The sequence below is a fragment of the Harpia harpyja genome, chromosome 3 (assembly GCF_026419915.1).
Source record: "Harpia harpyja isolate bHarHar1 chromosome 3, bHarHar1 primary haplotype, whole genome shotgun sequence".
In the NCBI taxonomy this organism is placed as follows: Eukaryota; Metazoa; Chordata; class Aves; order Accipitriformes; family Accipitridae; genus Harpia; species Harpia harpyja.
Genome location: NC_068942.1, coordinates 26,797,213 through 26,819,958, shown reverse-complemented (window position 1 = coordinate 26,819,958; position 22,746 = coordinate 26,797,213). Strand labels below are relative to the sequence as shown.

The 22,746-nt window shown below is 40.7% G+C and overlaps 1 protein-coding gene across 50 annotated transcripts in view; it reads left to right on the top strand.

The window, feature by feature from the left end:
- The window catches only part of RIMS1 (regulating synaptic membrane exocytosis 1), a 341,727-nt gene extending 323,220 nt beyond the window's left edge, over positions 1 to 18,507 (top strand). For all 50 annotated transcript variants that reach the window (XM_052781720.1, XM_052781726.1, XM_052781737.1 and 47 more), the window contains 5 exons: positions 6,694 to 6,835; positions 11,680 to 11,792; positions 14,578 to 14,679; positions 15,792 to 15,931; positions 16,289 to 18,507. In XM_052781720.1, coding sequence (XP_052637680.1) covers positions 6,694 to 6,835; positions 11,680 to 11,792; positions 14,578 to 14,679; positions 15,792 to 15,931; positions 16,289 to 16,507 — 716 coding nt within the window. In that variant the 3' untranslated portion in view covers positions 16,508 to 18,507. The remainder of the gene's footprint in view (positions 1 to 6,693; positions 6,836 to 11,679; positions 11,793 to 14,577; positions 14,680 to 15,791; positions 15,932 to 16,288) is intronic.
- Positions 18,508 to 22,746: the final 4,239 nt, after the last annotated feature.

The window sequence follows — 22,746 nt, the reverse complement described above, 5'->3', positions numbered from 1 at the left end:
CACTGATTGCCTCATTTTGGCTGACAGACAGCGGCTGATTTCACTTCATTGCAAGTATGGGGACAAAACTATTAATGTAAAAGTCTTTGGACAAAAAATACTAGTAATTTCAGAAGCCATAACTGAACTTCTTCTGACCAGATACCCTTGCTTTTCCTTCCAGGTTTTTCCTTTCCAGGTTTTCTTCCCTGACATGGGGAATTCATAGGTATCAGGATAATCATACAAAATGACACGCTTGTTTTTACTTTTTTTTTTTTTCAGTAAACATGCCTAAGACCATCTTTTCTTAAGGAGATATCATTTGTAAAAGCAGTTGCTCAGAGTTTTGAGGCCATTGTCAGGTAGTAAATAATGGCCTGATTTTCAAGTTCCTGTTTACTTTTGTTTTAAGCATGGACCTTAAGCAGTTCCTGGCATTTTTTCTCAAAGTACTTCTTCAGCTTCACGGAAGTCAATAGGAGCTGTTGGATAAGTAAAGTTACTTTCCTTTGAAATCTAAGTGCAAACTGTTAAAGAGTCTGAGTTTGCAAGTTTGCTTTTCAGTGACAAACACAGTCAAAAGCTGAGATTCTGCAGTACGCTGGCTAAAATGCCATCAAAGCATTAACATAACTGTTAACAGCATTTCAGTGAATTCTCCTTTTGTTAGGATTGGTGCTTTTTGTTCCTTTGTCTCTAAATATGTCAGAAAAAAATACTGTGTGTATTAATGGACCAATTGCATTACCTTCTTTTTATCTGAAAAATATCTTTTTATATCTTCTGTATTATCTGAAAATATTTATTGAGAATGAAATTGGTTTGCCAGCTGAATATATGAATTTATAAATATAGTTGTGAGATACATTTTTTTCCAAACTCCTGATAAAAAGATACGTCTTGGTAAATTATCTCAGCTGAAAAGGTGAATATTCTTTCTAGAAGGTTTTGTTATTTATAATAGTATAAATGTTGTTTGTGGATTTGTTTTAATAAATAGAAATGGGAAGAAGTACATGATGGTTTATATTTTGATCTAACACCACAGAATATGAACAGCATTCTCCTTTCTTTGAATATATTGTGTGATAGGTGGAGGAAACATTTAGAAGACCATTACTACAATATTTCAGATGTCTTTTTATAAACAGCATTATATATTCAGGAGAGTATAGCAGAATACACAGAATGGAAAATACAGTGGAGTATTGTGGAATATGAAGTCTAGGAAACATTTGTATTTAAATGTCATATTTTTTACTGTTTATCTTCTGTCCATAGTCACTATGTATTTTCAATCTTTGCAATCAATCTACTGCTGAGTTCATCTGAGATGTACACATGTAAAAGAAAATGCTGTTTGAATTATTTCTTCTTTTCTTTCTCTGTTTTAGGACTAAAGCCAAAGGGCTCTTTGTCAATTCATGTGTAAATACATTTTGTTGTTGTTTGAAAGTGCTACATGCAGAGTGAGTGGGATGCTGCAGAACTTGTAACTCAGCAGGTCTCCCAGCAGCTAAATTTGAGGTTGTTAAATCAGTAGCACATCATAAAGGACCAGAGGGAAATGCACCCCTTGGCTTTTCTTTTTATAGTTCTTCGAATTGAGGATGACCCTTACTATTCCAGTTGGCGTAATCTTGGTGGTGTCTCGCACAGTCGGTGTGCAAACCAACAATATGGTCACAGTCCTGCCAGGTTTCAGTCAGAGCTGGCTTGGAGCTGTAGTCCTTTTAGGCTTTCTTTGGATGCATGAGCATGCTTGATACCGTGAATAATTTGCCCTTGAGTCATGCAATGACATTGAGTATTAGTACCCTTCTTGTTATCCCTTTCATTAGTGGATTTAGCAGTGGTGTATGCTTTGTTCTCTGGAGCGTTCTTTTGAATGAGTCATGAATTTTCCATGCCACGTACCCAGGTGCTGCATGTGTGTAAATTTCTTTTTTTGGTGCTAACCAACCAGTTGCCCTCAAGTATGATTCTGGGCAATGCTTGCTCAAGGCACCTCTCCCTATAGGCAGTACATAGAAGACCACATCAGGATTGTCATCTTCTGCCCTGCAGAGATCTCTAACACTGTCCTGTTGACTAAATCACCAAGCTTGGGTCCTTGCATATTCTTGTATGTCCCCTAGCCTTGTCCCGTGGCATGTAATATACATCTTGACTTCACAGGATAAAAGCTTTACTCCAGCAGGTCGTGACGCAGCCGCTCATGTTACTTCAGGCTTACTATACTGAAACAAGAGCAAAATGTAGTAATTGCCTCCAGGCACCACATGGAGCCCAGAGGAAAAGCCAGGCCAATGGTGATGCCGTGTGCAGTCATGCCTTCGCTAAGAGCAGTCATGGATTCAAGTCATTTTGGGCCATTTGTCCTGGCTTTGTCATCTCTGAATTGGATGCCTTTAGAAATGTAAAGCTAGCCTGCAGGTATCTCGAGTAGGCCATCTTAATTCTATAGATACTATCACTGACCCTTTCTCGCTAATATAATTCTGTTGTCAATGGTGTTTCCTGACTGCTATACTTGAAGGTGATGAGGAAGTACAGAAATTGGGGGTATATCAACTGCATTGATATTTTGTGCAAATGTGAGACAGCGCATACTCTAACAAGCTTGCTTTTTGCTCTTCATCATTACTTAGATCAGGATCTCCGTTAATTTACTTTTGTCTGAGAAAACCAAAATCAGGGACCAGTTTCTTGTCAGACCCAAAAAGAATCACTATAGACTGTATTTATAATACGTAGACTGAAATAGCACATTGCACACATGCATCAGTGTGTTGTAGCAGGAGTGCTAAAATGAGGCTGTTGATGAATTGCAAAATGCTTACAAGCTGTGTACATTTTGTAGCTGCAGATGGCTGCTTTATGATCCTTTTGCATCAGTTATTAAATCTGCAAAAATGTTCATCACAATTGCTCTATAATAGTCTTTCTCTAGCTTGTACCTGTTAAACTATATGTTTACATGCAATTTATACACATCAATCTGCATTTCTGCTTGCAGAAAGCCTTACATAACTGACACAGCAGACAGAAGCATACAGGCCATTTTGGAGTAAGTTTTGCATCTAAATGGTATTCAGTATAGGGACAGTTTATCTTCAGTCTGCACAATGAATATGGTGTAATTTACACAGTGCAGGCAAATAACGGTAACATATTATAAAATTTAATACCAAACTAATACCAAACTAATAAAAATCAGAAGCAGGACCAAGCTTTTTCCAATAGATAACCAGGCAAGAGTAGCAAATCTTCTCAATATGTCATAGATATTGAACTTAAATATTTTACGAACTTGTACTGTTCGTATAAAGGCAGCATTCCAAAGATATATGCAGAACTGCTAGGTTAAAAGTAATGAAAATGAAAGTTTTAAAAAGAACACATTATCAAGAACAGGAGAAACACTGGTAGTTGTTCGGATTCTGTATTTCATTGTGCAGTTAAGGCAGGACTGGAAGTTTTACCCCAAAGTGTGACTTCGTATTACTGGGGCAGCTTTAGAAATAACAGCAGTTCCCAACTCAGCTGTATGCCAACCACCTCCCTCCCTTGCAGAACTAGGTTTTGCTGAGAAGTTTACAGGAGTACACCAACAAGACAAACTGTTCTCATTACTTTTTGTGCTATAAGTGGATGAAAAAAATATGATCTGCATAACTGACCAAGGTTAAAACATCCAAAACCTGTGCAACGTGTGTTTCAGTTCTTAGTCATGGGCAAAAGCAATTCCCTTTATGCCATAGAACTCTTGAGGTATTTTACCATTCTGTCTTGGGTTACTTTTATGTTATATTTCTGATTGTACTGCAGAATATTAAGTCTGAGGTTGTACAGTGAAATATGCAGGAGGACTCTAGTTTTCCCAGGAAATGTTGTGGATACTAGTAGCACTTACAAGAGGAGGCAAAAGAATTTTTTTTAATTTTCAACCTGAAAAAAAATGTTGACAAGAAAAAAAAGAGGTGGAATCCAGCAGAGTAAGACAGAGAGCAATGACTTGAAAAACATTCGGAAAAAGACAGGCTGGTATTTGCAGCACAGCGAGACAAGGTTGTGGACTTGCTTATGGCCATGCACAAGGATTCCTACTTCGTGGTCTGTACATTTAAAACCTGTGGAGCAAAGAAGTATGTTCAAGCAGCAACATGGACATTATCCATGATAATATAAAATTACTCTTTCAGAAAAACCCACTTGCTATTTTCAATCTCTGCTGTGGCTCAAAGCTAAAATATTAATTTCTGTAATGTCATCAATGGATATTTTTTATAGTGGTTATTTCTATGAATATGTTCTTCAGCCTGGTTCAAATCCCTAAGTTCTGCACCCACCATGTTGTCCAGGTGGTACAGAGCAACATCCCTTTCCCAATTTGTGCTAAGGTCATGATGATCTTGTAGCTACCTTTCGTGTCCCATCACTCCCATTTCCTGAGCCGTGAATACTCACAGGCAACCCTATTCAGCCACCTGCATTTCAGGCTCTACCATATTATATCCTTCTGCTCCTGCTGCCTGATCTGGCTGGCTCCAGAAAAGAAGGCTGGGGATAAACCATATAATCTCACCCGCTTTGTAGGAGAAGATGGAAGCGGATGGAAACTTTCAGACAGGTCCCAGCAAGAGAGAGAAGCACAAAACAATATGGGTGGCAAACGCGTAGCTACTGAAAATGTGAGAGTCCTGCTTTGGTGTAGGGCTCTGCATGTGGGCTACGCTTCCTAGGCTGCCTTTTGATTCATTTTTGATGCTCAGCTTACCTTTCAGCGTTGATGTGCTGGACACCATCTATTTTTAAAGATAAAGCTCAGGTCCAAAATGTAGCATTTGATTTTCTACATATGGAGTCACTGAAGTTCTAGCAAATACCTTCCACAGCCACCTGCACTGTCCACGAGCGGAACCTGGTCTGCCTGGTGTACCTTGACTAGCCTACTCTACTCATGTTTAGCAGCACTGACTAATGCCTTTTCAGCTGACCAAGGACCAAGAATTTGGATGAGTTGCAGTGGCCCACAGCAAAACCTCAGAGCTGTTGGCCTCAGAAGGGAGTAAAGGATCTGTGGAAATAGCTGATTTCTTCTGCTCCGCAGTTTCTCTGCTTCTGGGTGGCCATAGGTAAACAACCCCTGCTCCAGAAGGCATAAGAGGAAAACCACAGCCCCACATGCTGTGGTGATGTCTCTCTCCTCTAAGCCCAATATACGAATTCTTTCTTTTTCGCTTTGGCCATGTTTGCTGTCTCTCTGCTAGCTCCAGAGAGGTTACTGTGATAACTCGGGGAGGGGGACCTGCTCTGTCGTGTGATTTCTCCTTGCCCTCCACCAGCTCTGCAGACCCAAAGAGCAAGGGCCAGCTCTTCTCTGCAGCGCGATTAAACACCCTGAGCAATGGGTGTCGCGGGGCTACCAAAGCCAGAACTTTTATGTGAAGAAAGGTCAAGATCTGTCAGCTTCAAACATCAATGGTGTCCATGTGAAACAGGAAGGTGAAAAATTTTTCAGAACAATCCAGTCCACAGGAGGTGAAGGTGGAAGAAACATTGACTTTTTCAGATGCTCCCCTGAGCAGACTGTGAAAAGGAAGCACAGACTTCACAGAGGGAAAATGAAGGAGCACTGAAATGAAGGGGCAAATGCAGGAGAATGTTTTTGCATGCACTTACGTGGAACTTTGTCAAATCTATTACTTCCTGAGAGAAACTAATGTTACCCATTGAATGATAGGCTGAACTAAATGCAAAAGAACAGGACACTGAGTTTGAAGTCAGCATACGCTATTACATCACACAGAGACTTTGGTGGACGTATTTCAGTTATAGATCTCTGAGAACAGTTATCGTCAGCTAGAAGCATAATTTCTGCCATGCGACAGCAGAATTCATTGATCGGCCGTTGCACCTTGAGCCCATAACCACCGCTGTAAAGGACTGGAAGCTCTCCTTGCGCAGGGGTAACATGAAACCTTCCAGGTGGAATGCAAGTTGCATTTTAAAGAATGTGTGATGGAAGTTTTTCCAAATGGATCGAGTCTTTAAAGAATTTCACAAGATTTGCATTACTCGGTAGTGTTCGGTTGCAAGCCTAGACTGTGAAGTCCGTCGTCTCCCAAACAAATTCTCCAAGAGTTAATTCTGCTTAGGAAGTGCTGAGATCAGAAGTTATGCAAAGCTCACTGTTTACTTTGAAGAATTTCTGTGGTGAAAAGTAAGATTTTGCTGAGTCAAAACACATTATTATATTTTTGATACTAAGTATTTTAGTACTTAACATTTTTCTGTGGAATGCATAAAGGATTTTTTTCCCTCTTTTTTTCTGAGAGTTGTAACTTCTTTTGTAGTCACCCAACCTAACTAACAAGGTGGCTAGAGACACCTTACCGAGTATATGGTTAGCAGGCACTATCACAGTCATCCTGTCTACATTCCAACTGTGTAAAGGTCATTCATTAATAAGACACCTAATTTCTAACAGTTTGCCCTAATGAAGATCTGCAGGTTGCATCCCTTTTAAAGAGAAGCTATTGCCAGTTTGCAACTGAAGAAGAGAGATTCCTTCTTTGATCAGAATAGTCTTTTTGTATTATTAAATAGTAATGGTCAAGTCAGTTCACTGTTGTTGGGGGAAAACTGCAAGGAAAGGCTTTGCTCTAAGTTGTTATTCTAACTATTGCTCTTTTTCTCTGCTTTCAGAGGCTGGCAACAAGAAGCTAAAGAGCACGATACAGAGAAGCACAGAGACAGGAATGGCAGCAGAGATGAGAAGTCGTATGGTTCGACAGCCAAGTCGGGAATCCACTGACGGCAGCATAAATAGTTATAGCTCTGAGGGCAAGTAAGTGGCATTAAAAATATCAGCAATGTAGGAGAAGTTTCTTGTCTTTGTAAGAAAACTTGGGATGTGAACAGAGGTCCCAGCTCTGGCTGAAGGGGATAGCTCTGCGTACAGATTCTTCCTCTTGAAACGTTTGCAAAACTGAACTATTTTAGGCATGTAACACAAATGTCTTGAAAACTGAAATTGAGAGAGGACTTCTTAAGGATTCACATTTTCCCTGTCATCCGGTGAGGCATTTTGTTCATCAAAAGACAACTAAATTCAGACCGCGTTATTCAAAACAAAACATAGGGGTACTTTTTCTTTGAGTTATGTTTGGATTAACTCAGAGTTAAACTTCAGATGTTGTATGTAAATCCCTGTGATATGAAACTCTGTTCAGTAATACTATATACAAAGAAAGTTTAGTCTGGAGTTGGTCCAAGTCTCTTATTGAGAACTGTAAACCCAGAGTCCAGCTGCCCCATCAGCTGAAATCAGGCAGACAATGGTGGGGAATGGGTAACTGTTTTCATTCACTGCTGACTGACTCAATATGTAGGAAAGGAGAACAAAGGCAGATCTGACACAAAAGTGTGCGTGAATAGTCCAGCCTCCTCACAGCTCTCAGGGGGACTCTATCCTGTGTGCCAGGGCACAGTGGTCACTCGGAAATTCTTAGAAGATGCCTCCCCACAAAAGAAGAAACCGGGGGTAGGCAAATTGCACCCTGTAGACCTGGAAAAAATGAGAGATTGGGACTTCTTTGTCTTCATCTTTTTATATGCTTACCGTGTTACCACAATTGCTATTGCACATTGTATAAGGCACGAAGAGCCAGGGGCAGCCATGGTGGTGGCAAGGTGCAGTTTCTTCGTCATCGGATGATCTCACTGCCCTCATTTTTTTACAATGAGGGTGGTGAGGCACTGGAACAGGTTGCCCAGAGAACTTATGGGTGTCCCATCATTGGAAATGTTCAAGGCCAGGTTGGATGGGCCTTTGAGCAACCTGATCTAGTGGAAGTTAAGGGGGTTGGAACTAGATGATCTTTAAGGTCCCTTCCAACCCAAACCATTCTATGATTCTTTGACAAATCTAAGAATTGCAAGAGCTATGTAAGAAAAACAGGCTCTATCATGAATAACTCAGAGTAAATAAGCATCAGATGAAGAGTGAGGGACAAGAGTAAAATATCCCAGTATCTTTCCCACTATGATTCTATGATAGGGCATTACCTTTACTCTTTCAACACTCCATCCTGCCATCCTCCTTCCTTTCTTTGTGCTGGAGTGTCAGTCTGTAAGGCACCAGTCACTCACCGTGGAGGCAAAGGGCCCAGTAAACTGGACCCTGCTAAGGCAGAGCTGGAGGAGCCTGTTTCCCTGGTTAGCAGTATGGGAGAGGTGGGTGCCCAGCGCTGACAGTGAGGATCTTTTCAGGGGAACAGCCTAATCCTCTGCTCCAGCCTCAGAGTGTGTAAACAGATTTGGCAAGGCTGGGGCAGCCAAGGTCTGGATCTGGAGGTCACAGCGGGCATCTGAAGGACAGAAACTGCAAGGTAGAGCCTTAAATTGTTGACTTGAGAATCAGTCTCTGAGTAAGGCAGTGAAGAGAGGAAGTGTGCTTGCTTCTTACTGGGACATATTGCAGGCTGGGTGTGCATAGCGGGACTTAGTTTGAAAATTATCCTTTAGAACTAGGTCCACCTTCAAGGTAAAGTGAGCTATCGCAAGGTGGTAGTCACACGATCTGCATCTTATGTCTTGTTTCTGCCTCCTTAGCTCCTGTGCCTGCTCCCCATCTCTTGTTCCAGCACCAGTTCTCCTCTGACAATTCTCCTTACCTCTCTCAGGGCTCTCATACAATAGATTTCTTCACATCTGACCACGTTTGTCCTGCTTTTTTGATCCATACTTTTGGCACCGGCTTCCTAACTTTTCACTATGTTTCTGTCCCAGACTTCTGGTTTGATAGAGTTACCAGCTCTTCTGGTTGATTCCTGATCCTCAATATACCTCAACTTCATTGAGATTGCAAACCTCAATGCAGGTTTGCAAACCTGACTGCAAACCCACTTCGCACTTGACCTTAGCCTTAAACACTGACCCTGATCTCCACGTCCCTATTCCAATCTCCGGCAAGAGTAAAGAAACAGTGAGGCCAGTGAAGTGAGACCACCACCAATATCTAACAGTGGCTCTGAAGGGAAGCCCAGGAGAATGGGCCAAAGGAGGCAGGTAACAAAACTCAGGTGAAACAGTTAAATATATCTCGCTGCAATGAAGGAAGGGAAACGTTCCTTAAACAGGACACAATGCCATAGGCAAAAGGGATACCAGAGGGCTCTGTTCAGTGTGGTGCTGTACTTTGTGGCTTAGAAAACTTCTCTGAAGTCTTCTGCTTTTCTATGATTCTGATTTAGCTATAGATCAAATCCTCAGATGCTCTGCAAACTTGCATGAGTTTGGTAGAACAATGTTAGTTACAGCAGCTCTGGGTTTAGATTGCAGTGAATGAAAAATGTTAAACACAGAGATTCTTGTAAGAAAGATGACCAATAAAACAATTTTCTACTGTTTAATCACTTCCCCCACTTGCATCACTGGCTTATTTGTAGAACATAAGTTGGACACAGCTGCAGGGTGGAAGGAAAGGTGCATAACTGCATCACATAATCAGGGGTACATGCACTGTGCCACCTGATCCTAAAATCCTCTCCCTCTCTCCCTCCTCCTTCTGGGCCTTTTTCGGACATTAGAAATGTCACCTTTAACTTCAGATGTTATTTCTAGTGTGAGCACGAATCTGTTTTTGATAGCACATTGTATTCAGAGTAGTGAAGCTGTTTGCTAGGATTTCCCTGTCTCTTGTGAGATTCCCATCAAAATCAGCGAGAGCTTGACTTTGCTCGCTTTAGTAGTATTTTTGTCTGCAGTTCACTCTTGACATTACTGTAGGCGGGTAATCATGACAATTAGGAAATACGTAAGTTTGCACAGGCTACTTTTCCTTCCTTGTGTGTGTGTACATTATCATACTGACTTTACGTCCAGGATCACAGTTTATTGACAGTATCATGCCTCATCCTGCATTTCATAAGACCAATTAATGTGTAGCTCAGCTGAGAAAGCAGATTCCTACAGTACATACCCCAGGTACCATGTTGCATTCTTCTGCTTGGCCCATATCTGGAGTTAATGAATTAGAATTAATACACATTAAGGTGAATGTGTACTTCATAACCTTCAGGTGTCTGAAAAGTGAGAATGCTCTCAAGTGAACATTTTCAGTGTTGTTAGTCATTCCATAGCAAAATGTAACATGTTTGGGGGGGAAAGGCCAAAGAAATGAGCAAAAACTTTTCATAGCAGGGGCAAGAGTGAACGAGTAGTGCTACTGGGGAGAGAAGCAGACTGTGTGTCTTGTCAGGAAGGGTGGGCTTGAAGCTGCATCTCAAGGTTAGGTGAATGCTGTGCCTGGTGGGCTTACGGTTGAACTGGAGACCTTGAGGTTCTTTTCCTCCTCCATCTAAAGAAATCTTCTTAAAAAAAAGGTTTCTTAAAATTAAACTTATGTGAAAAGCTTACCTTTTGGTAAATCAGAGTGTTCTAATGAAAAGCACTGTGCTGATATTTTCTGGCCAGCTTTAGTTACAGGCAGTCATTTAGGCAAGCATAGTAAATGACTTAGTCTTGAAGAGAAGAATGGGCTTTTCCTATCCAACGAACTGGGGGTTGCAAAGAGTTTTCAGTGTGAAATGAGTGACTGGAGCACATAAGCCTGATCTGTGGAAATCAGATTTTATTAGGAAGTTTTGTTATTATTTTCTCCAGTCTAACAGGGAATTTTCTTTGAGGGACAAGCAGATACAGAGTGGTGGATGGCCTGCTGGGTAAAATGCTATCTAGACTTGGTTCAAAGTCTGTTCTTCTGTTCCTCATAATTGTGATGAGGAAGTCAAAGCTGAGTCTCCCCACCATGGATCATTCTTTCTCTCTCTTTTTTTTGTTTGTTTGTTTCTTTTGTTATTGTTTGGAGACTGTATATCTATTTAAAAGAAAGCGGAGATCCTGGAATACAAGCAAGCAGCTTGGATATCGTAGAATCATAGAATGGTTTGGGTTGGAAGGGACCTTTAAAGCTCATCTAGTCCAATCCCCCTGCAGTGAGCAGGGACATCTTCAACTCGATCAGGTTGCTCAGAGCCCAGTCCAGCCTGACCTGGAATGTTTCCATATATTCTGTGCTGATGTATTACAGTTCAGTTTGTGTCCTGAAAGAGGGGTGGGTACCAGCTGTAGATCCAGATGTGGCTACCAGAATATTTGGCTAGGGAGTGGCATTAGCTCTAAGCAACACTACTACTACCTGCCAGTTTACTGCTTCATTAAACAGCTGCAGCAATCAGATTCATTTAGTGTATTCAACTGTTTTCCCTTTTTGTTCTAACTGATATGGATGGCGTTTGGATGTATGTATAGATATCAAACAGTATTACAAGGCAAATCAAGCATTCAAGAATGAAGAAGGATAGGCTATTAAAGTTCATGAGGCTTTTTATGTTTTCTCATACAAGGTCACTCATAGTTTATTCACTTGTCAGGCTCTTCACTAGGCTCTCACCTAGAGAACTCTTTAGCCAGAACTGTTTTATGGACTACTTTGGGTCCATGTGCAGAATTTCACTACACTTCTTTGGGGTCCATGGGAGACAGCTCATTCCTGATGCTGCAGAACAATTTGTGGTTGCACATCCTGAGCTGTTTGCTTTGTATCAGTAGTAATTTTGAGGTAAATGCTGTAGGACAATAGAAATTAATCCTGTTCTTATGTTTAATCAGCTTTTATTTTGTCTTCAGCTTAATATTTCCTGGAGTACGGCTGGGCGCTGACAGTCAGTTTAGTGATTTCCTCGACGGACTTGGACCTGCACAGTTAGTAGGCCGACAAACGCTAGCAACCCCTGCCATGGGTAAGAATAATATGTTCTCCTCTGTTAAATGAATAATAAGCCAATTAACTAATGCACACACTGCCAGACTACAGCACCAAAAAGACTTTTACAAAGTGGCTTCCTTCACTGTAAACATGAAGGTCCCATATGCAGTCACTGATATTCCTAGCACGCTAGCATCCAAAATGAGATGAGAAACAGTATTTGCTCCATTTGAGGTGTCAGCTAATCTCATTTGCAATTTGAAGATAGGGGTTGCACTTCCCACTCAAAATTATTGTGGCTTCTCCAATTGTATCTCACTGCAAAATCTCAGCTGTTCAGAGTTTATATTTACTTTCCACAGATTATTTTGGATGTGACAGACAGTTCCTGGCCAAACTCTGCACTTGTCCAAACGTAGTTCATCTAACCCCAGAATGTGAAACTTCTGCCCACATTTGCAATGCCCAATAATCAGTTGCTGATAAAGCCAGTCTTTGTCATGAAAGAGACAAAATCCTTTCCTACAGCAGCTGCCTGGGGCTGTCTGTGATCTTCTCTGTGTTCCAGACCAGTCTGTATTTCCCTCTAGTAGCATTAGCTGTACCTTGGTTATGAACAGAGTATGAGTGTATAAGGTGTTCAATAGTGCAGTGCTGTGTATGTATCTTGGGAAAGGTTTGATTTTTTTTTTTTTTTGCTTATATATGAGCAATTCTTTGACATGCTTTAGGATGCTAAGCGAGGAGTCCTTGATCCACTACTTTAACCATACTTCTCCTGCTGGAAATTATAAATGGCCAGTGTTTCAGTACAGCTGTCTTGGGAGAATCAGCTTCAGGAAGGGCTACTGAGCCGCTTCTGAAAAAGGAGAGAGAAACAGAAAGAAAAATTGCAGAAGAGAGTGTTTTCCTCCCAACTTGTGAGCAGGAGGAGACAGAAACTTTCTTGAGAATGCTTTGAGTTACCCCCTAAGTCAAGGGCTGCTGTGTAAGTCCAAGTAACTTTTTCTTACTGGTGCATTAATAAGCACCAAACTTGTTAAATCTGTATTTTTTATTATTATTTTGAAAGAGGAGGTATTTGTGAGATGATTTGCCCAATAAAAATCTAAGTGGCTCTACTGGTACAAATGTAAGGGTCTAGATTTCTTCCGTCTCTATTTTAATCCTTTTCTGACTAAATATTTTTCTGCAGATTACTTGAGTAGTATATTTATTTTCACCTCTTAGAACTGCTTTATTTACTAAAGGCTCAAGTTTTGGCCCCCAAAAAAGCACTCAATCATGCTTTTTAACAATTTTCAGAAGACCTTCTATGTGGTACCCTTTCACTAGTGACGATTTGAAAATGTTTGTATTATCGCTCCCCCTTCTGGTTCCCTGTTGCATGTTTTATTTTGGATATGCGATACAGAGATGTGCTCTTAAAAAGGCTTGTTGGAATTTTCCTGTGAACTATTTTTAGCGCAACACAGGGCTCTGTTTATTCAAACAAAGTTTGATTGATAAAGAAATGTTCCGTGCTGCTCTGTCATACCTCAAGTACCAAGGTCTAAACACTGCTTTAATATACTGTTAGACAAGCATGTGAAAAATTGCATGCCCAGTTAATTTCAAAATGCTGTCTTTCTAAATCCAGACCCCAAATTCTGTAGTTCAGGACCATCTATTCATGAGTGTGTTTTTCTAGACAGTCAGAGTTTGCATGTCAAATACATACATACTCGTGTTTCATGGATATATGCATAGTTCATTTATTTGCACAGGTGTCACGTAGCTGCCCATGTCATCACACTGTGCATTGTTTATTCTAAGTGGCCTGTTAGATTTTTACCCAGCTGATTCCATGATATATGAAACCATAGAGATAGAACACTTTTGAGCATCAGCCCATAGTTCACTTCCCTTGCATTTTGTTGATCTAGATCAGAACAGTGCTTGGTCTTGGACTAAGCAGTTTCCTTTTTCTGCAGAACATGTCATTTGTCAGAACTCAGGCAGGGAAACAAGTTTGACTATTTAGTAGCGAAAGCAGTTTCTTATTTTAACGTGTTGCATCATTTTATTCACACCAAAAATGGGTGTGGAATATTGATAAAAACAGGAAAATTGTCACCCCCGTACTTGTTGGAGACTGTTGCAGAAAAAAGACCTCTTTTGAGCTCTTGAGGGGCAGGGCATCATTCTCTGAAGCTGTGCTATGCCTGCGTGCCTCATGTGGTTGGCGTCTCTGCCTTACGCTGAGGATCCAGTCAGGCAATTGTAGTTACAGAAGAAGGTTTCAACGTTAGCCTCTACCAGCAGTTCTCCTTCCTCCTTCATCAGACAAGGAGCCTTTGCACTACCAGCTCTTGCGTCTCAGCTTGGAGGCAGAAACTTCCAGCCGAAGGGATTTCTGAACATGAGTTTGGATTTTAGGCTCTCTGAGTGTGGGACCGCTGTCAGGGCAGCGCATGTCAGTGACTGGCATGCTGGGGCAACAGTCCTAGGTGGGAAGTCTCTAGATAATTCGCCAGTGCAAAATTAAAGGTGTGGTGGTTATACCATAGTGTTGCTGTAAATTTGCCTGCCTCCATGGATCAGAAATACTGAGCTCTGATATAAACCGTACACCAAGAGAGGGCACTGTGCTCCCTAAGTGTATATCTTTTAGTCGTGGTTTAAGGATGGGGAAATTAAAGGGATCAGGAGGAGAGGTGACAAGCACACTAACGCAGCAGACTAGTAGCAAACTAGTCCTTCCGTTTCTCACTCTCATACCCTATCTTCTGGGGCGCACTGCTTGTCTAAAATCTGGGCTTCTTTCTTCTCCCTCTCAGGTGACATCCAGATTGGAATGGTGGATAAAAAGGGCCAATTAGAAGTAGAAGTCATTAGAGCCCGTGGCCTCACACAAAAACCTGGCTCCAAATCTACCCCAGGTAAGGAAAAAAAAAAAAGACAATACATGAACAGAAAACAAGAATATGAAATATGCTGATGAACTGGGGATCGGAGACTTTTTGAGCTCCTCATTAGCTGTCACTCCATTTGCATTTGTTTGGTTTGCTTTTCAACAAGGAATGTGTGCGTGGAGATATCCTTGCTACCAATGGCCAATTTTTACCGCCTTGCATCTGCCAGTTGCATGCCACCTTCCAAGGAAGGATTTTCAGCAGCTCAACATCCATTCTGGAAGGAACATTTGCAGAAATATTTCTGCGTATCTTAGGCAAGTCATATATCTCAGAGGGGCTTTGTCAATGTAGATGAAGTCCTTTGTGTTTGTTCCACGTCAAAACAAGAGATGGAGAACAGATGAAAGTGCTTTGAACAAACAGCTTAACAGACCCACCACATGCCAGGATCTTCTGTATGCAACAGTGCTTCAGGAAGACAGCAGGTTGTGCTAGTGCCAGTGTCAATAATTTGTATAATGAATGAGATTTAATATTGTATCATTTTATAAGGATGTTTTTTGACGTTCTAATTATTTACAGAAATCTTTGTTAGAGGAGATTTATAATTGCTACCAGAACCACTGCTTACCGAAACAACTGGAGCAGTTGTTTTAGATAACATTTTGCCAAAATGGTGCTTTGCAACCTCCTTAGGAGCCAAAGATGAAAGAGCAATTAATGTCTGTTATTGGAATGACTTAGTTTAAAATATTCCTTTCAATGAAACATGAAAGTATTATTTTTGTTAAATATCTCTGACCCCTAAACATGCATAGAGACTCCAGAGTAGCTAGCAGGGACAGTTAATTCCTGGCAAAAGAAAGTGTTTTTAAAATGACAGGCATGCATGAAACATAATTGTTGTTAGTAACATCTTAGATCATTACATTCAAAGTTTATAAAAATCAAATTGATTTCTTATGGGCCACGTCATTTATTTTAAGAATATAATTGTATTCAGATTGTACAGTGAAGATAAGGTGTGTCATTTTCTTTCCACTCAGCTTCCTTTTAAGGCATTTGTCATCCAGCTCAGATGTGCAATGTAGAAGTTTTTAAGTCCAAACATAAAACTCATGATGTTTTGTTTGCAGCTCCGTATGTCAAAGTGTATTTATTGGAAAATGGAACGTGTATAGCTAAGAAGAAAACAAGAATTGCACGGAAGACCCTTGATCCTTTGTACCAGCAGACACTGGTTTTTGATGAAAGTCCACAGGGTAAAGTCCTTCAGGTCAGTTGCTTCTTAATCCCATTTTAGGCTATAATTTGGAGAAGCACTTGCGTGTTTACTTAACTTTAAGCAATATGCATAAACCCATTCCAACTCACTAAGCATTTAATTTTATAAATACCAGCAAACGCGTCCTTGTGGCTTGTGGTTTCAGACCTGCAAAATGTCTGGCTGTATTAAACATTTCTCTTTTGTTGACTCTCGCTCCTGTCCTACCATTAGGTTTTCCCACAAGAGGGAGCAATCTTTCACCCTTAAGAATAACATTTTACTTACGCTACACATAACAAGAGCAGGAGTGAACATATGAGCATGGGATTGGGGACAATGCTGAACCTGTATTTTATCTTCTTCCAGGTAATAGTTTGGGGAGACTATGGCCGAATGGACCACAAATGCTTCATGGGAGTTGCCCAGATCCTTCTGGAGGAACTGGATCTGTCCAGTGTGGTAATAGGCTGGTATAAATTATTTCCACCTTCATCACTAGTGGATCCAACCTTGACTCCCCTGACACGCAGGGCTTCCCAGTCATCTCTGGAAAGTTCAACTGGGCCTCCCTGCATTAGATCATAGTAGCAGGTGCTGTCTAATAAAAACATCACCCAGGATGACAGTTGGAACCAGATATTTACATGATCAAAAAACACTGTTGGAGAGAGACAATCACTTCTGTTTTTGCTTGTAGTAGTTATCCAAACATATGTCTGTTTGTCGAGAGATGGCTTAAATTGACAGAACAAAGGTTTATCACATACGGCCAATCTATTAGCGGCTATCACCGATGCTTATAATGATCCAAAAAAAAAAAAAAAAAAAGAGAGAGAGAGGGACCTTTAGATTCGACCTAAGTCAAAGATGACCCAAACTGGAAGCTCTCACTCTGTTAACAATGTTGTATTTTTTCACATTTTGAGAGAGCCCTCAAGCAGTGTTACCTTCCTGGTGTTTCAGCAGTTTTTCTGTACTTGTCACTTCCACTAGTTTTTTGCCATGTGATTCTGCTAGTTTTGTAGAAGTCCTCACAACGCTAACAGAGACCCTTCCTTTCTTTTTCTAAACCAAACAACAAAGGGCTGAAGCATATCTCTGTAAGCATCGTTAAAGTGTTCAACAGCCACAGTTACGATTCCAGCGAGTTCAAATCGTTTCTCTGTTCTGGTACTTCCAAGTCTCTCACGTGGGAACCAGAACAAATGACCAATCTAAGTTATATTCTTAAAAATAAATAATCATCACAGTGCCACTTTTTCTTTGTAAAAAGCAGATATGTTTGCATTATATATAATAACTTTTATGTTTATGATGTTTTGCATGGAAGAATTTTGAAGAATTCTGCAACTACTGCTGGGGACTGGTATAAAGCAGCTTTAGTCTTAATTTTGACATTGAATATGTTACTGGTAATGCAATTTTCCTCCTAGAAATAGAGAGGAAATATTTACGTTTCTGTGTATAAATGTATATTTGACTTCCCAAAATGTTGACCAGGAATGGATTGAGCATATGACACTTTCAGCTGTACCCAGGCTTCTCTGATGTGTGTCGCTTCAGACGCACCTGTCTGCCCTGGATAGAGCATGGTATGAATTGTTCAATGTTCCACTGGAAATTCCAGTTGAAATATTCTGCACTTACTAATGTTTTTATCAAATTTTAGTTTACATTTCTTTGAGATTGATGCAAGCACAAGGCTTGATTTTTTAACGCAAGATATCTTACTTTTTGGAGAAAAAAAAAGTCAAATTTCAATTTGCTTTTTATTCATTTGAGTTCTTCTTGGCCTTGAAATCCCTTGTGATATTCTGTAAATGTGCGAACAACTGCAGATTCCTGCAGGTGCATTGATATGTTTCCCCTCCTTTTACAGGCCATTCAATTTTGTGATCACACAAATAGAGCAGCATGACTTGGAACTGTTCAAAGCTGCATGCACGTTTTGTAAAAAGAGATGAAAAAGGTTATTTAATAATGTATGTTAGTTCCACATAGGCCAGCTTGTATGTTGCATGTACTTGTACAGTTTGCTCGTAATTACTATACTGAAGTAACCAAGAAATCTAAGCCATCCATTTTTCTTATAGACATTTTGCAGGTTTTAGCCAGGCTAGGTCTGTGAGTCTGGTGCTAAATGTCTATAGATGGACTTTATTTTTTACCCTATGGAAAACGTGATGTAGTACGGACCAAATTCCTTCTAATAACTATTTTGGTGTAGATTCCTACTGTGGGGCTGTAACACATGTAGAAACTGTGTACACACTAGGTTTTAATTCATAGACATACTGCCTGCACCAAGTGAACTATTTATTATTACTCAACACGTGGGAATTATTCTGCCCATCTTTCCATAGGGCGCAGATTGGTTACTGCTCGACCTGCTGAGCAGGAAGAACTCAAGCATTGGTGCACTACTACTAGATCCTGTTCTGTCTTAGTGGCCAAAAACCAACTAGCTATAATTCGATAGTACCTTTCTATTTTGACCACTTGTCTTAACACTCCCCTGTGCTTTTAAATGAACTTCCAACTCATGTTATGTAAACACGTTTAATAAAATTTCCTTTTCATGTCCAGTGTAGTAGTTGTGCTCTGTGTATGTTCTGAGGTTCATCTGTGATTCTGCTCGCTGCAGGACTGTGTGAAATGTGTTAAGGAACAGTAAAATGACAAGTAATTTCTATGGTTCTTTTGATTGCTGTAATAGTGTGTGTTGAAATCTGGGGCCAAAAACTGAGGCCTGGTGAAAGTCATGTTTGGTTGGCTTCCTTTTCACTGAGAAAGGAGCCAAATTGTGCTCTCATTCGTTGAAGCAGGCAAATTGAAGTCAAAAAGCAAATTTAGCCAAATTACCATCTGGTGAAGTCAAATCAGTTTATTGGAGTTGAGTCATGCTGCGACTGCTTGCACGAGGTCAGCGGGGCGGTATGTGTTAGAGCCAGACACCAGCTCTCCATTTGGTGTGTGCTTTAAGATGTGAGAACAACTCCCGATCTTTTGCACTTTTTAAACCTAGAAATATGCCCTTGTATTGTAATGCTGTTAGGGACAATGCTTTATAGACATCTACCTGAGAGCAGAATTTGGCGCTAAATTTTATTAGAGAAGCAAAGATTATGTACTTCGTTTGATTTTTAGTTTTCCATGTCACACAGATACCTGATCACAATTTAAAAATAACATAAAGACAATATTGCCTCACTTTGAACACTTTTGTTTATTACTTTATTTAACTGAATACGTGGTTAAGCTACTGAAAAAAATGAATAATTAAACATGGTAAATCTCTGAACAAAAGGCATGTTATATTTCTGCTTCTGTGTGGTGGGAGTGATCTGTTTAAATACAGTTTGTCATACTGTTGCAAAAAGCCTTCAATTTCATAAATCTCATGGCTTCGAATACTGTGTCCAGTACTAGGGTATCTTTTCCCTTCTGATCCTGAGAAATAAGTAAAGTTCAGCATTTCTGATCTCCCGCTCGAGCACAGAAAATACAACAGCAAAAGAACGTGCTGAACTATTTCTTTTATAGTGTTTCTGATGAACGGGGATCACGTATGCAAAGATTTCAGGAATGAAGTAGTAGACTATGCTAGGACAGAGAAGTTGTGTGCCGGTCTCCTTTCCCAGCGACTGTTGCCTTTTAAAAACTCATTGCTGAGTGCTGGGATTATAACACACAGATAAATCAGCTTTAGTTCCCTCCTGGTTTTCCCTAGAGAGTGCAGTACTGCCTTATATGCCATACGCAGGGAAAGAGCAAAGATACTGAACTCGTAATGCCTGCCATATAATCAGACAGTTATTTTCCTCATGATGAGTAAATGTTCTAAATTTTGCATTGAAATGCAAATTTAGCGTCCCTCTTTGTGGGCGGAGAAAAAGCTTTTGGCCTTGACCTTTGTGTTAGAGAGACATCAGAACTGCTGTGAGTGGGTAGGACGGACAAACCAGAGCTTCATGATCTCCTTCCTTCGTAATTCCCAGAGAAATGATACATGCACTTTTGTTGCCTGTTTTCACTCACAAATGACAGTCCCAAAAGTCGAGTTCAGCCCAGGTATGATGTGCTATACATACAAGAAAAGTTCAGAGTGGATCTTCAGTGGCTGTTCTGCATACTCCAAGATTTTACTTACAGCCTTTGTCCTCTATGAAGTTGGCTGTTTGCTGCTCCTGTGTAGTCGCTACTCTACTGTTCACAGCCCACTTAATTCTAGGAAAAAGGATTATGGGCCTCATGCTCTTCTTTTGCCTTAAGTGGAGAAAGTCATGGCAGACAGCAATGTGGCTCACTCTTTCAAGCCCCAAATGCTCACCCCATGTTACCCTACTATAATTCTACAGACATAGAAGAAAGCAATCTGCAAGAAAGCAGATTGTTACTGAAGGATGGAGTTTCTCAACTCAGGTAATGAGTATTCTGGCCATCCTGAGTGATTAAGAACTCTGCAAACATCTATCAAGAGTAACAAGAGTCTCAATTAATACCTCACTCCCAGCCCTGCCATTTTTTCCAGGAGGAAAAGAAAACACAGGGGCCATATATGTGTTTTCTCAGTGTCTGCATGGATGACCATGTATGCTGGTAGTTAAATACCATGGTTATGAATGAGGTAGTGTTTGGCAGGCATGTCACTTGCATCAAATGTTCTTCCAAATTTCTTGATCCAAATTTGTCCTACCTGAGGTGCCGGAGATGGGAGGGGGAGCTGCCTTCACTCCTTCTAGAATCCAGCTGATGATGATGATTCAGCTCCTGAATGCACAGCCTGGTGTCTAACGGAATGCCCCTGGGTTAGGTACTTTTTAGTAGTCGGTATGATGTGAAGCCGCAGTTGTGCATCAGGACATAAAACCTTCAATGTTCTGCCTTGTTAAGTCAAAGTGTCTAATGCTCAATGCTAGGAGTAACTGAGGGAAAGGGTAAAAAGTTGTCAGAATCTGTAATTACAGCGTATCAATACAGCACTTCAGGTAAGGCAAATATTATACAGCGGTATACAGGTATTTATGCCTCAGCTAATACAAGAAAGGCATCCTCGAGAGCTGAGTCCTTTGGAGGTTTCAGATGCTGGCTGCCAGAAGCGAGTCACCTCAGGGTTTCACAGAATCTCACAGGTGGCCTCTGGAAAAATTAACTTCAAAAGGCGATGAGCAGCAGATCATTATTATAATGCTCCTTGGACAACTCCTCAGAATTATTCATTCTGATCACCTTTAACGTGTACAGTTTCAGAGCCCTGCTAAAATACAGTTACAAATCACTAGTGGCCTGCTTGGTAGAGCACTGGGTCCATAGTGAAAGGCTGTGTGATACCACCATCTGCGTGGGTTTTCACTATGTCTGCAACAATTCATTTAGGTGAAGATTTAAAGTATTTTTTTCACATTTCCTTCTCATTTGTATCAGTGGGATCTATGCTTCCAGGTGACTCTGACAACCTAGTTATCAGTCTCTGCACCTGGATTTTGTGCTGAATAAAATGGGTGTAGGCTTAATTCTCCATCTCGGAGACATTGCATATATATGGAAAGAGCAGAACGTAGATGTGGAAAAAGCAGTTGTGAGGTCCTCAGAGACTGAGATGCCATAAGATGATCCCATCTTCTTGTCCTGGCTCTGAAAGTCTTTTTTACACTGGTAAGTATCAGGAAGCACTATCTTCCGTACTAAACCTTGTCGCTCAATTTCAGCTACAGCTAAATAAAAATTCCTGAGCCACACACCTAAGCAGGACACGGCTGTCATCTTCAGTTTATACCATCCCCTGTACAAAGAGTCCTTCATACAGCATATGGCTCATCTCTCAGTCTCCTACTCTTCAGAAAGAACAACAGCACTATCACCTCTGCATTTCCAGTACCACCACTTTGTCTTTAGTCCCCGTCGCCTGGTCTGACAGCAGGTCTCCAAAGAAGAAAGCTGCCCAGGTACATGCTACAGCACTAATTATAGAAGACAGAATAATCCTGTTTAGAACAATCTCATACAAGGGTCAGTAAGACAGTTCTAGGTATTTTAAGAAATCTTGCCATGCAATTTAACCCAAAAGATTAAGATTTGCAAATCTAGCAAATATTATAAAACAGAACCTCAATTAAATGTTACGGTGCGTACTCGGAAAAGAAATCAGTGTTGGTATCTGTATTTGCATGCTGCAGAAACAATGTCCGCACATAATGCAAAAATGGCAGTATTAGACTAGCACATAGGAGCAAAAAGACAACCAGTTATTATTTTCAGTAATGCAGAGGGTGAGAGATGGCCAGGAGGGAAATGTTTTCTAAATATTTAGTAACTAAGCAAAGTCTGTTAGAAGCCAGGAGCAGCATTATCCTTGAGCTGCTGTTTGTTAAAGCTGCAGCAAAAGGAACCAAGAGAGCGCCCAAGAACTTCACCCTCCAGTTTTAAAGTGCTGTGTTTCTTCCAGTGACAGAGTCTGAGGCTATGTGAGCAACAAAAAGGCAGTGCTTCAAAACCATGTGGAAAACTGCCTGATGATTGTGAAGGCCTGAGAGTGCAGCTGTCCCTGGAACAGCTAGGGAACAAGAGTCTGGATTTAGAACGAGCCCCGAGATGTCCCTCTCATACTACAGGTTGGAAGGGTTGGATGTCTGTTAGCAGCCGATGCTACAGCATTTCTGAGCACGAGTCAACTTCTAACGGAGCAGTCTGTATGTACAGCTTGTCCATGCTTTTCTCTTCGGAGATGGTCTGACACATGCATTGAGTGTGAGCTTAACTTTAAGGGGATGTAAAGGGTATATTTAATTTTAAGCTCAAAAAACTATGTTGTGGAAGAGGGATCT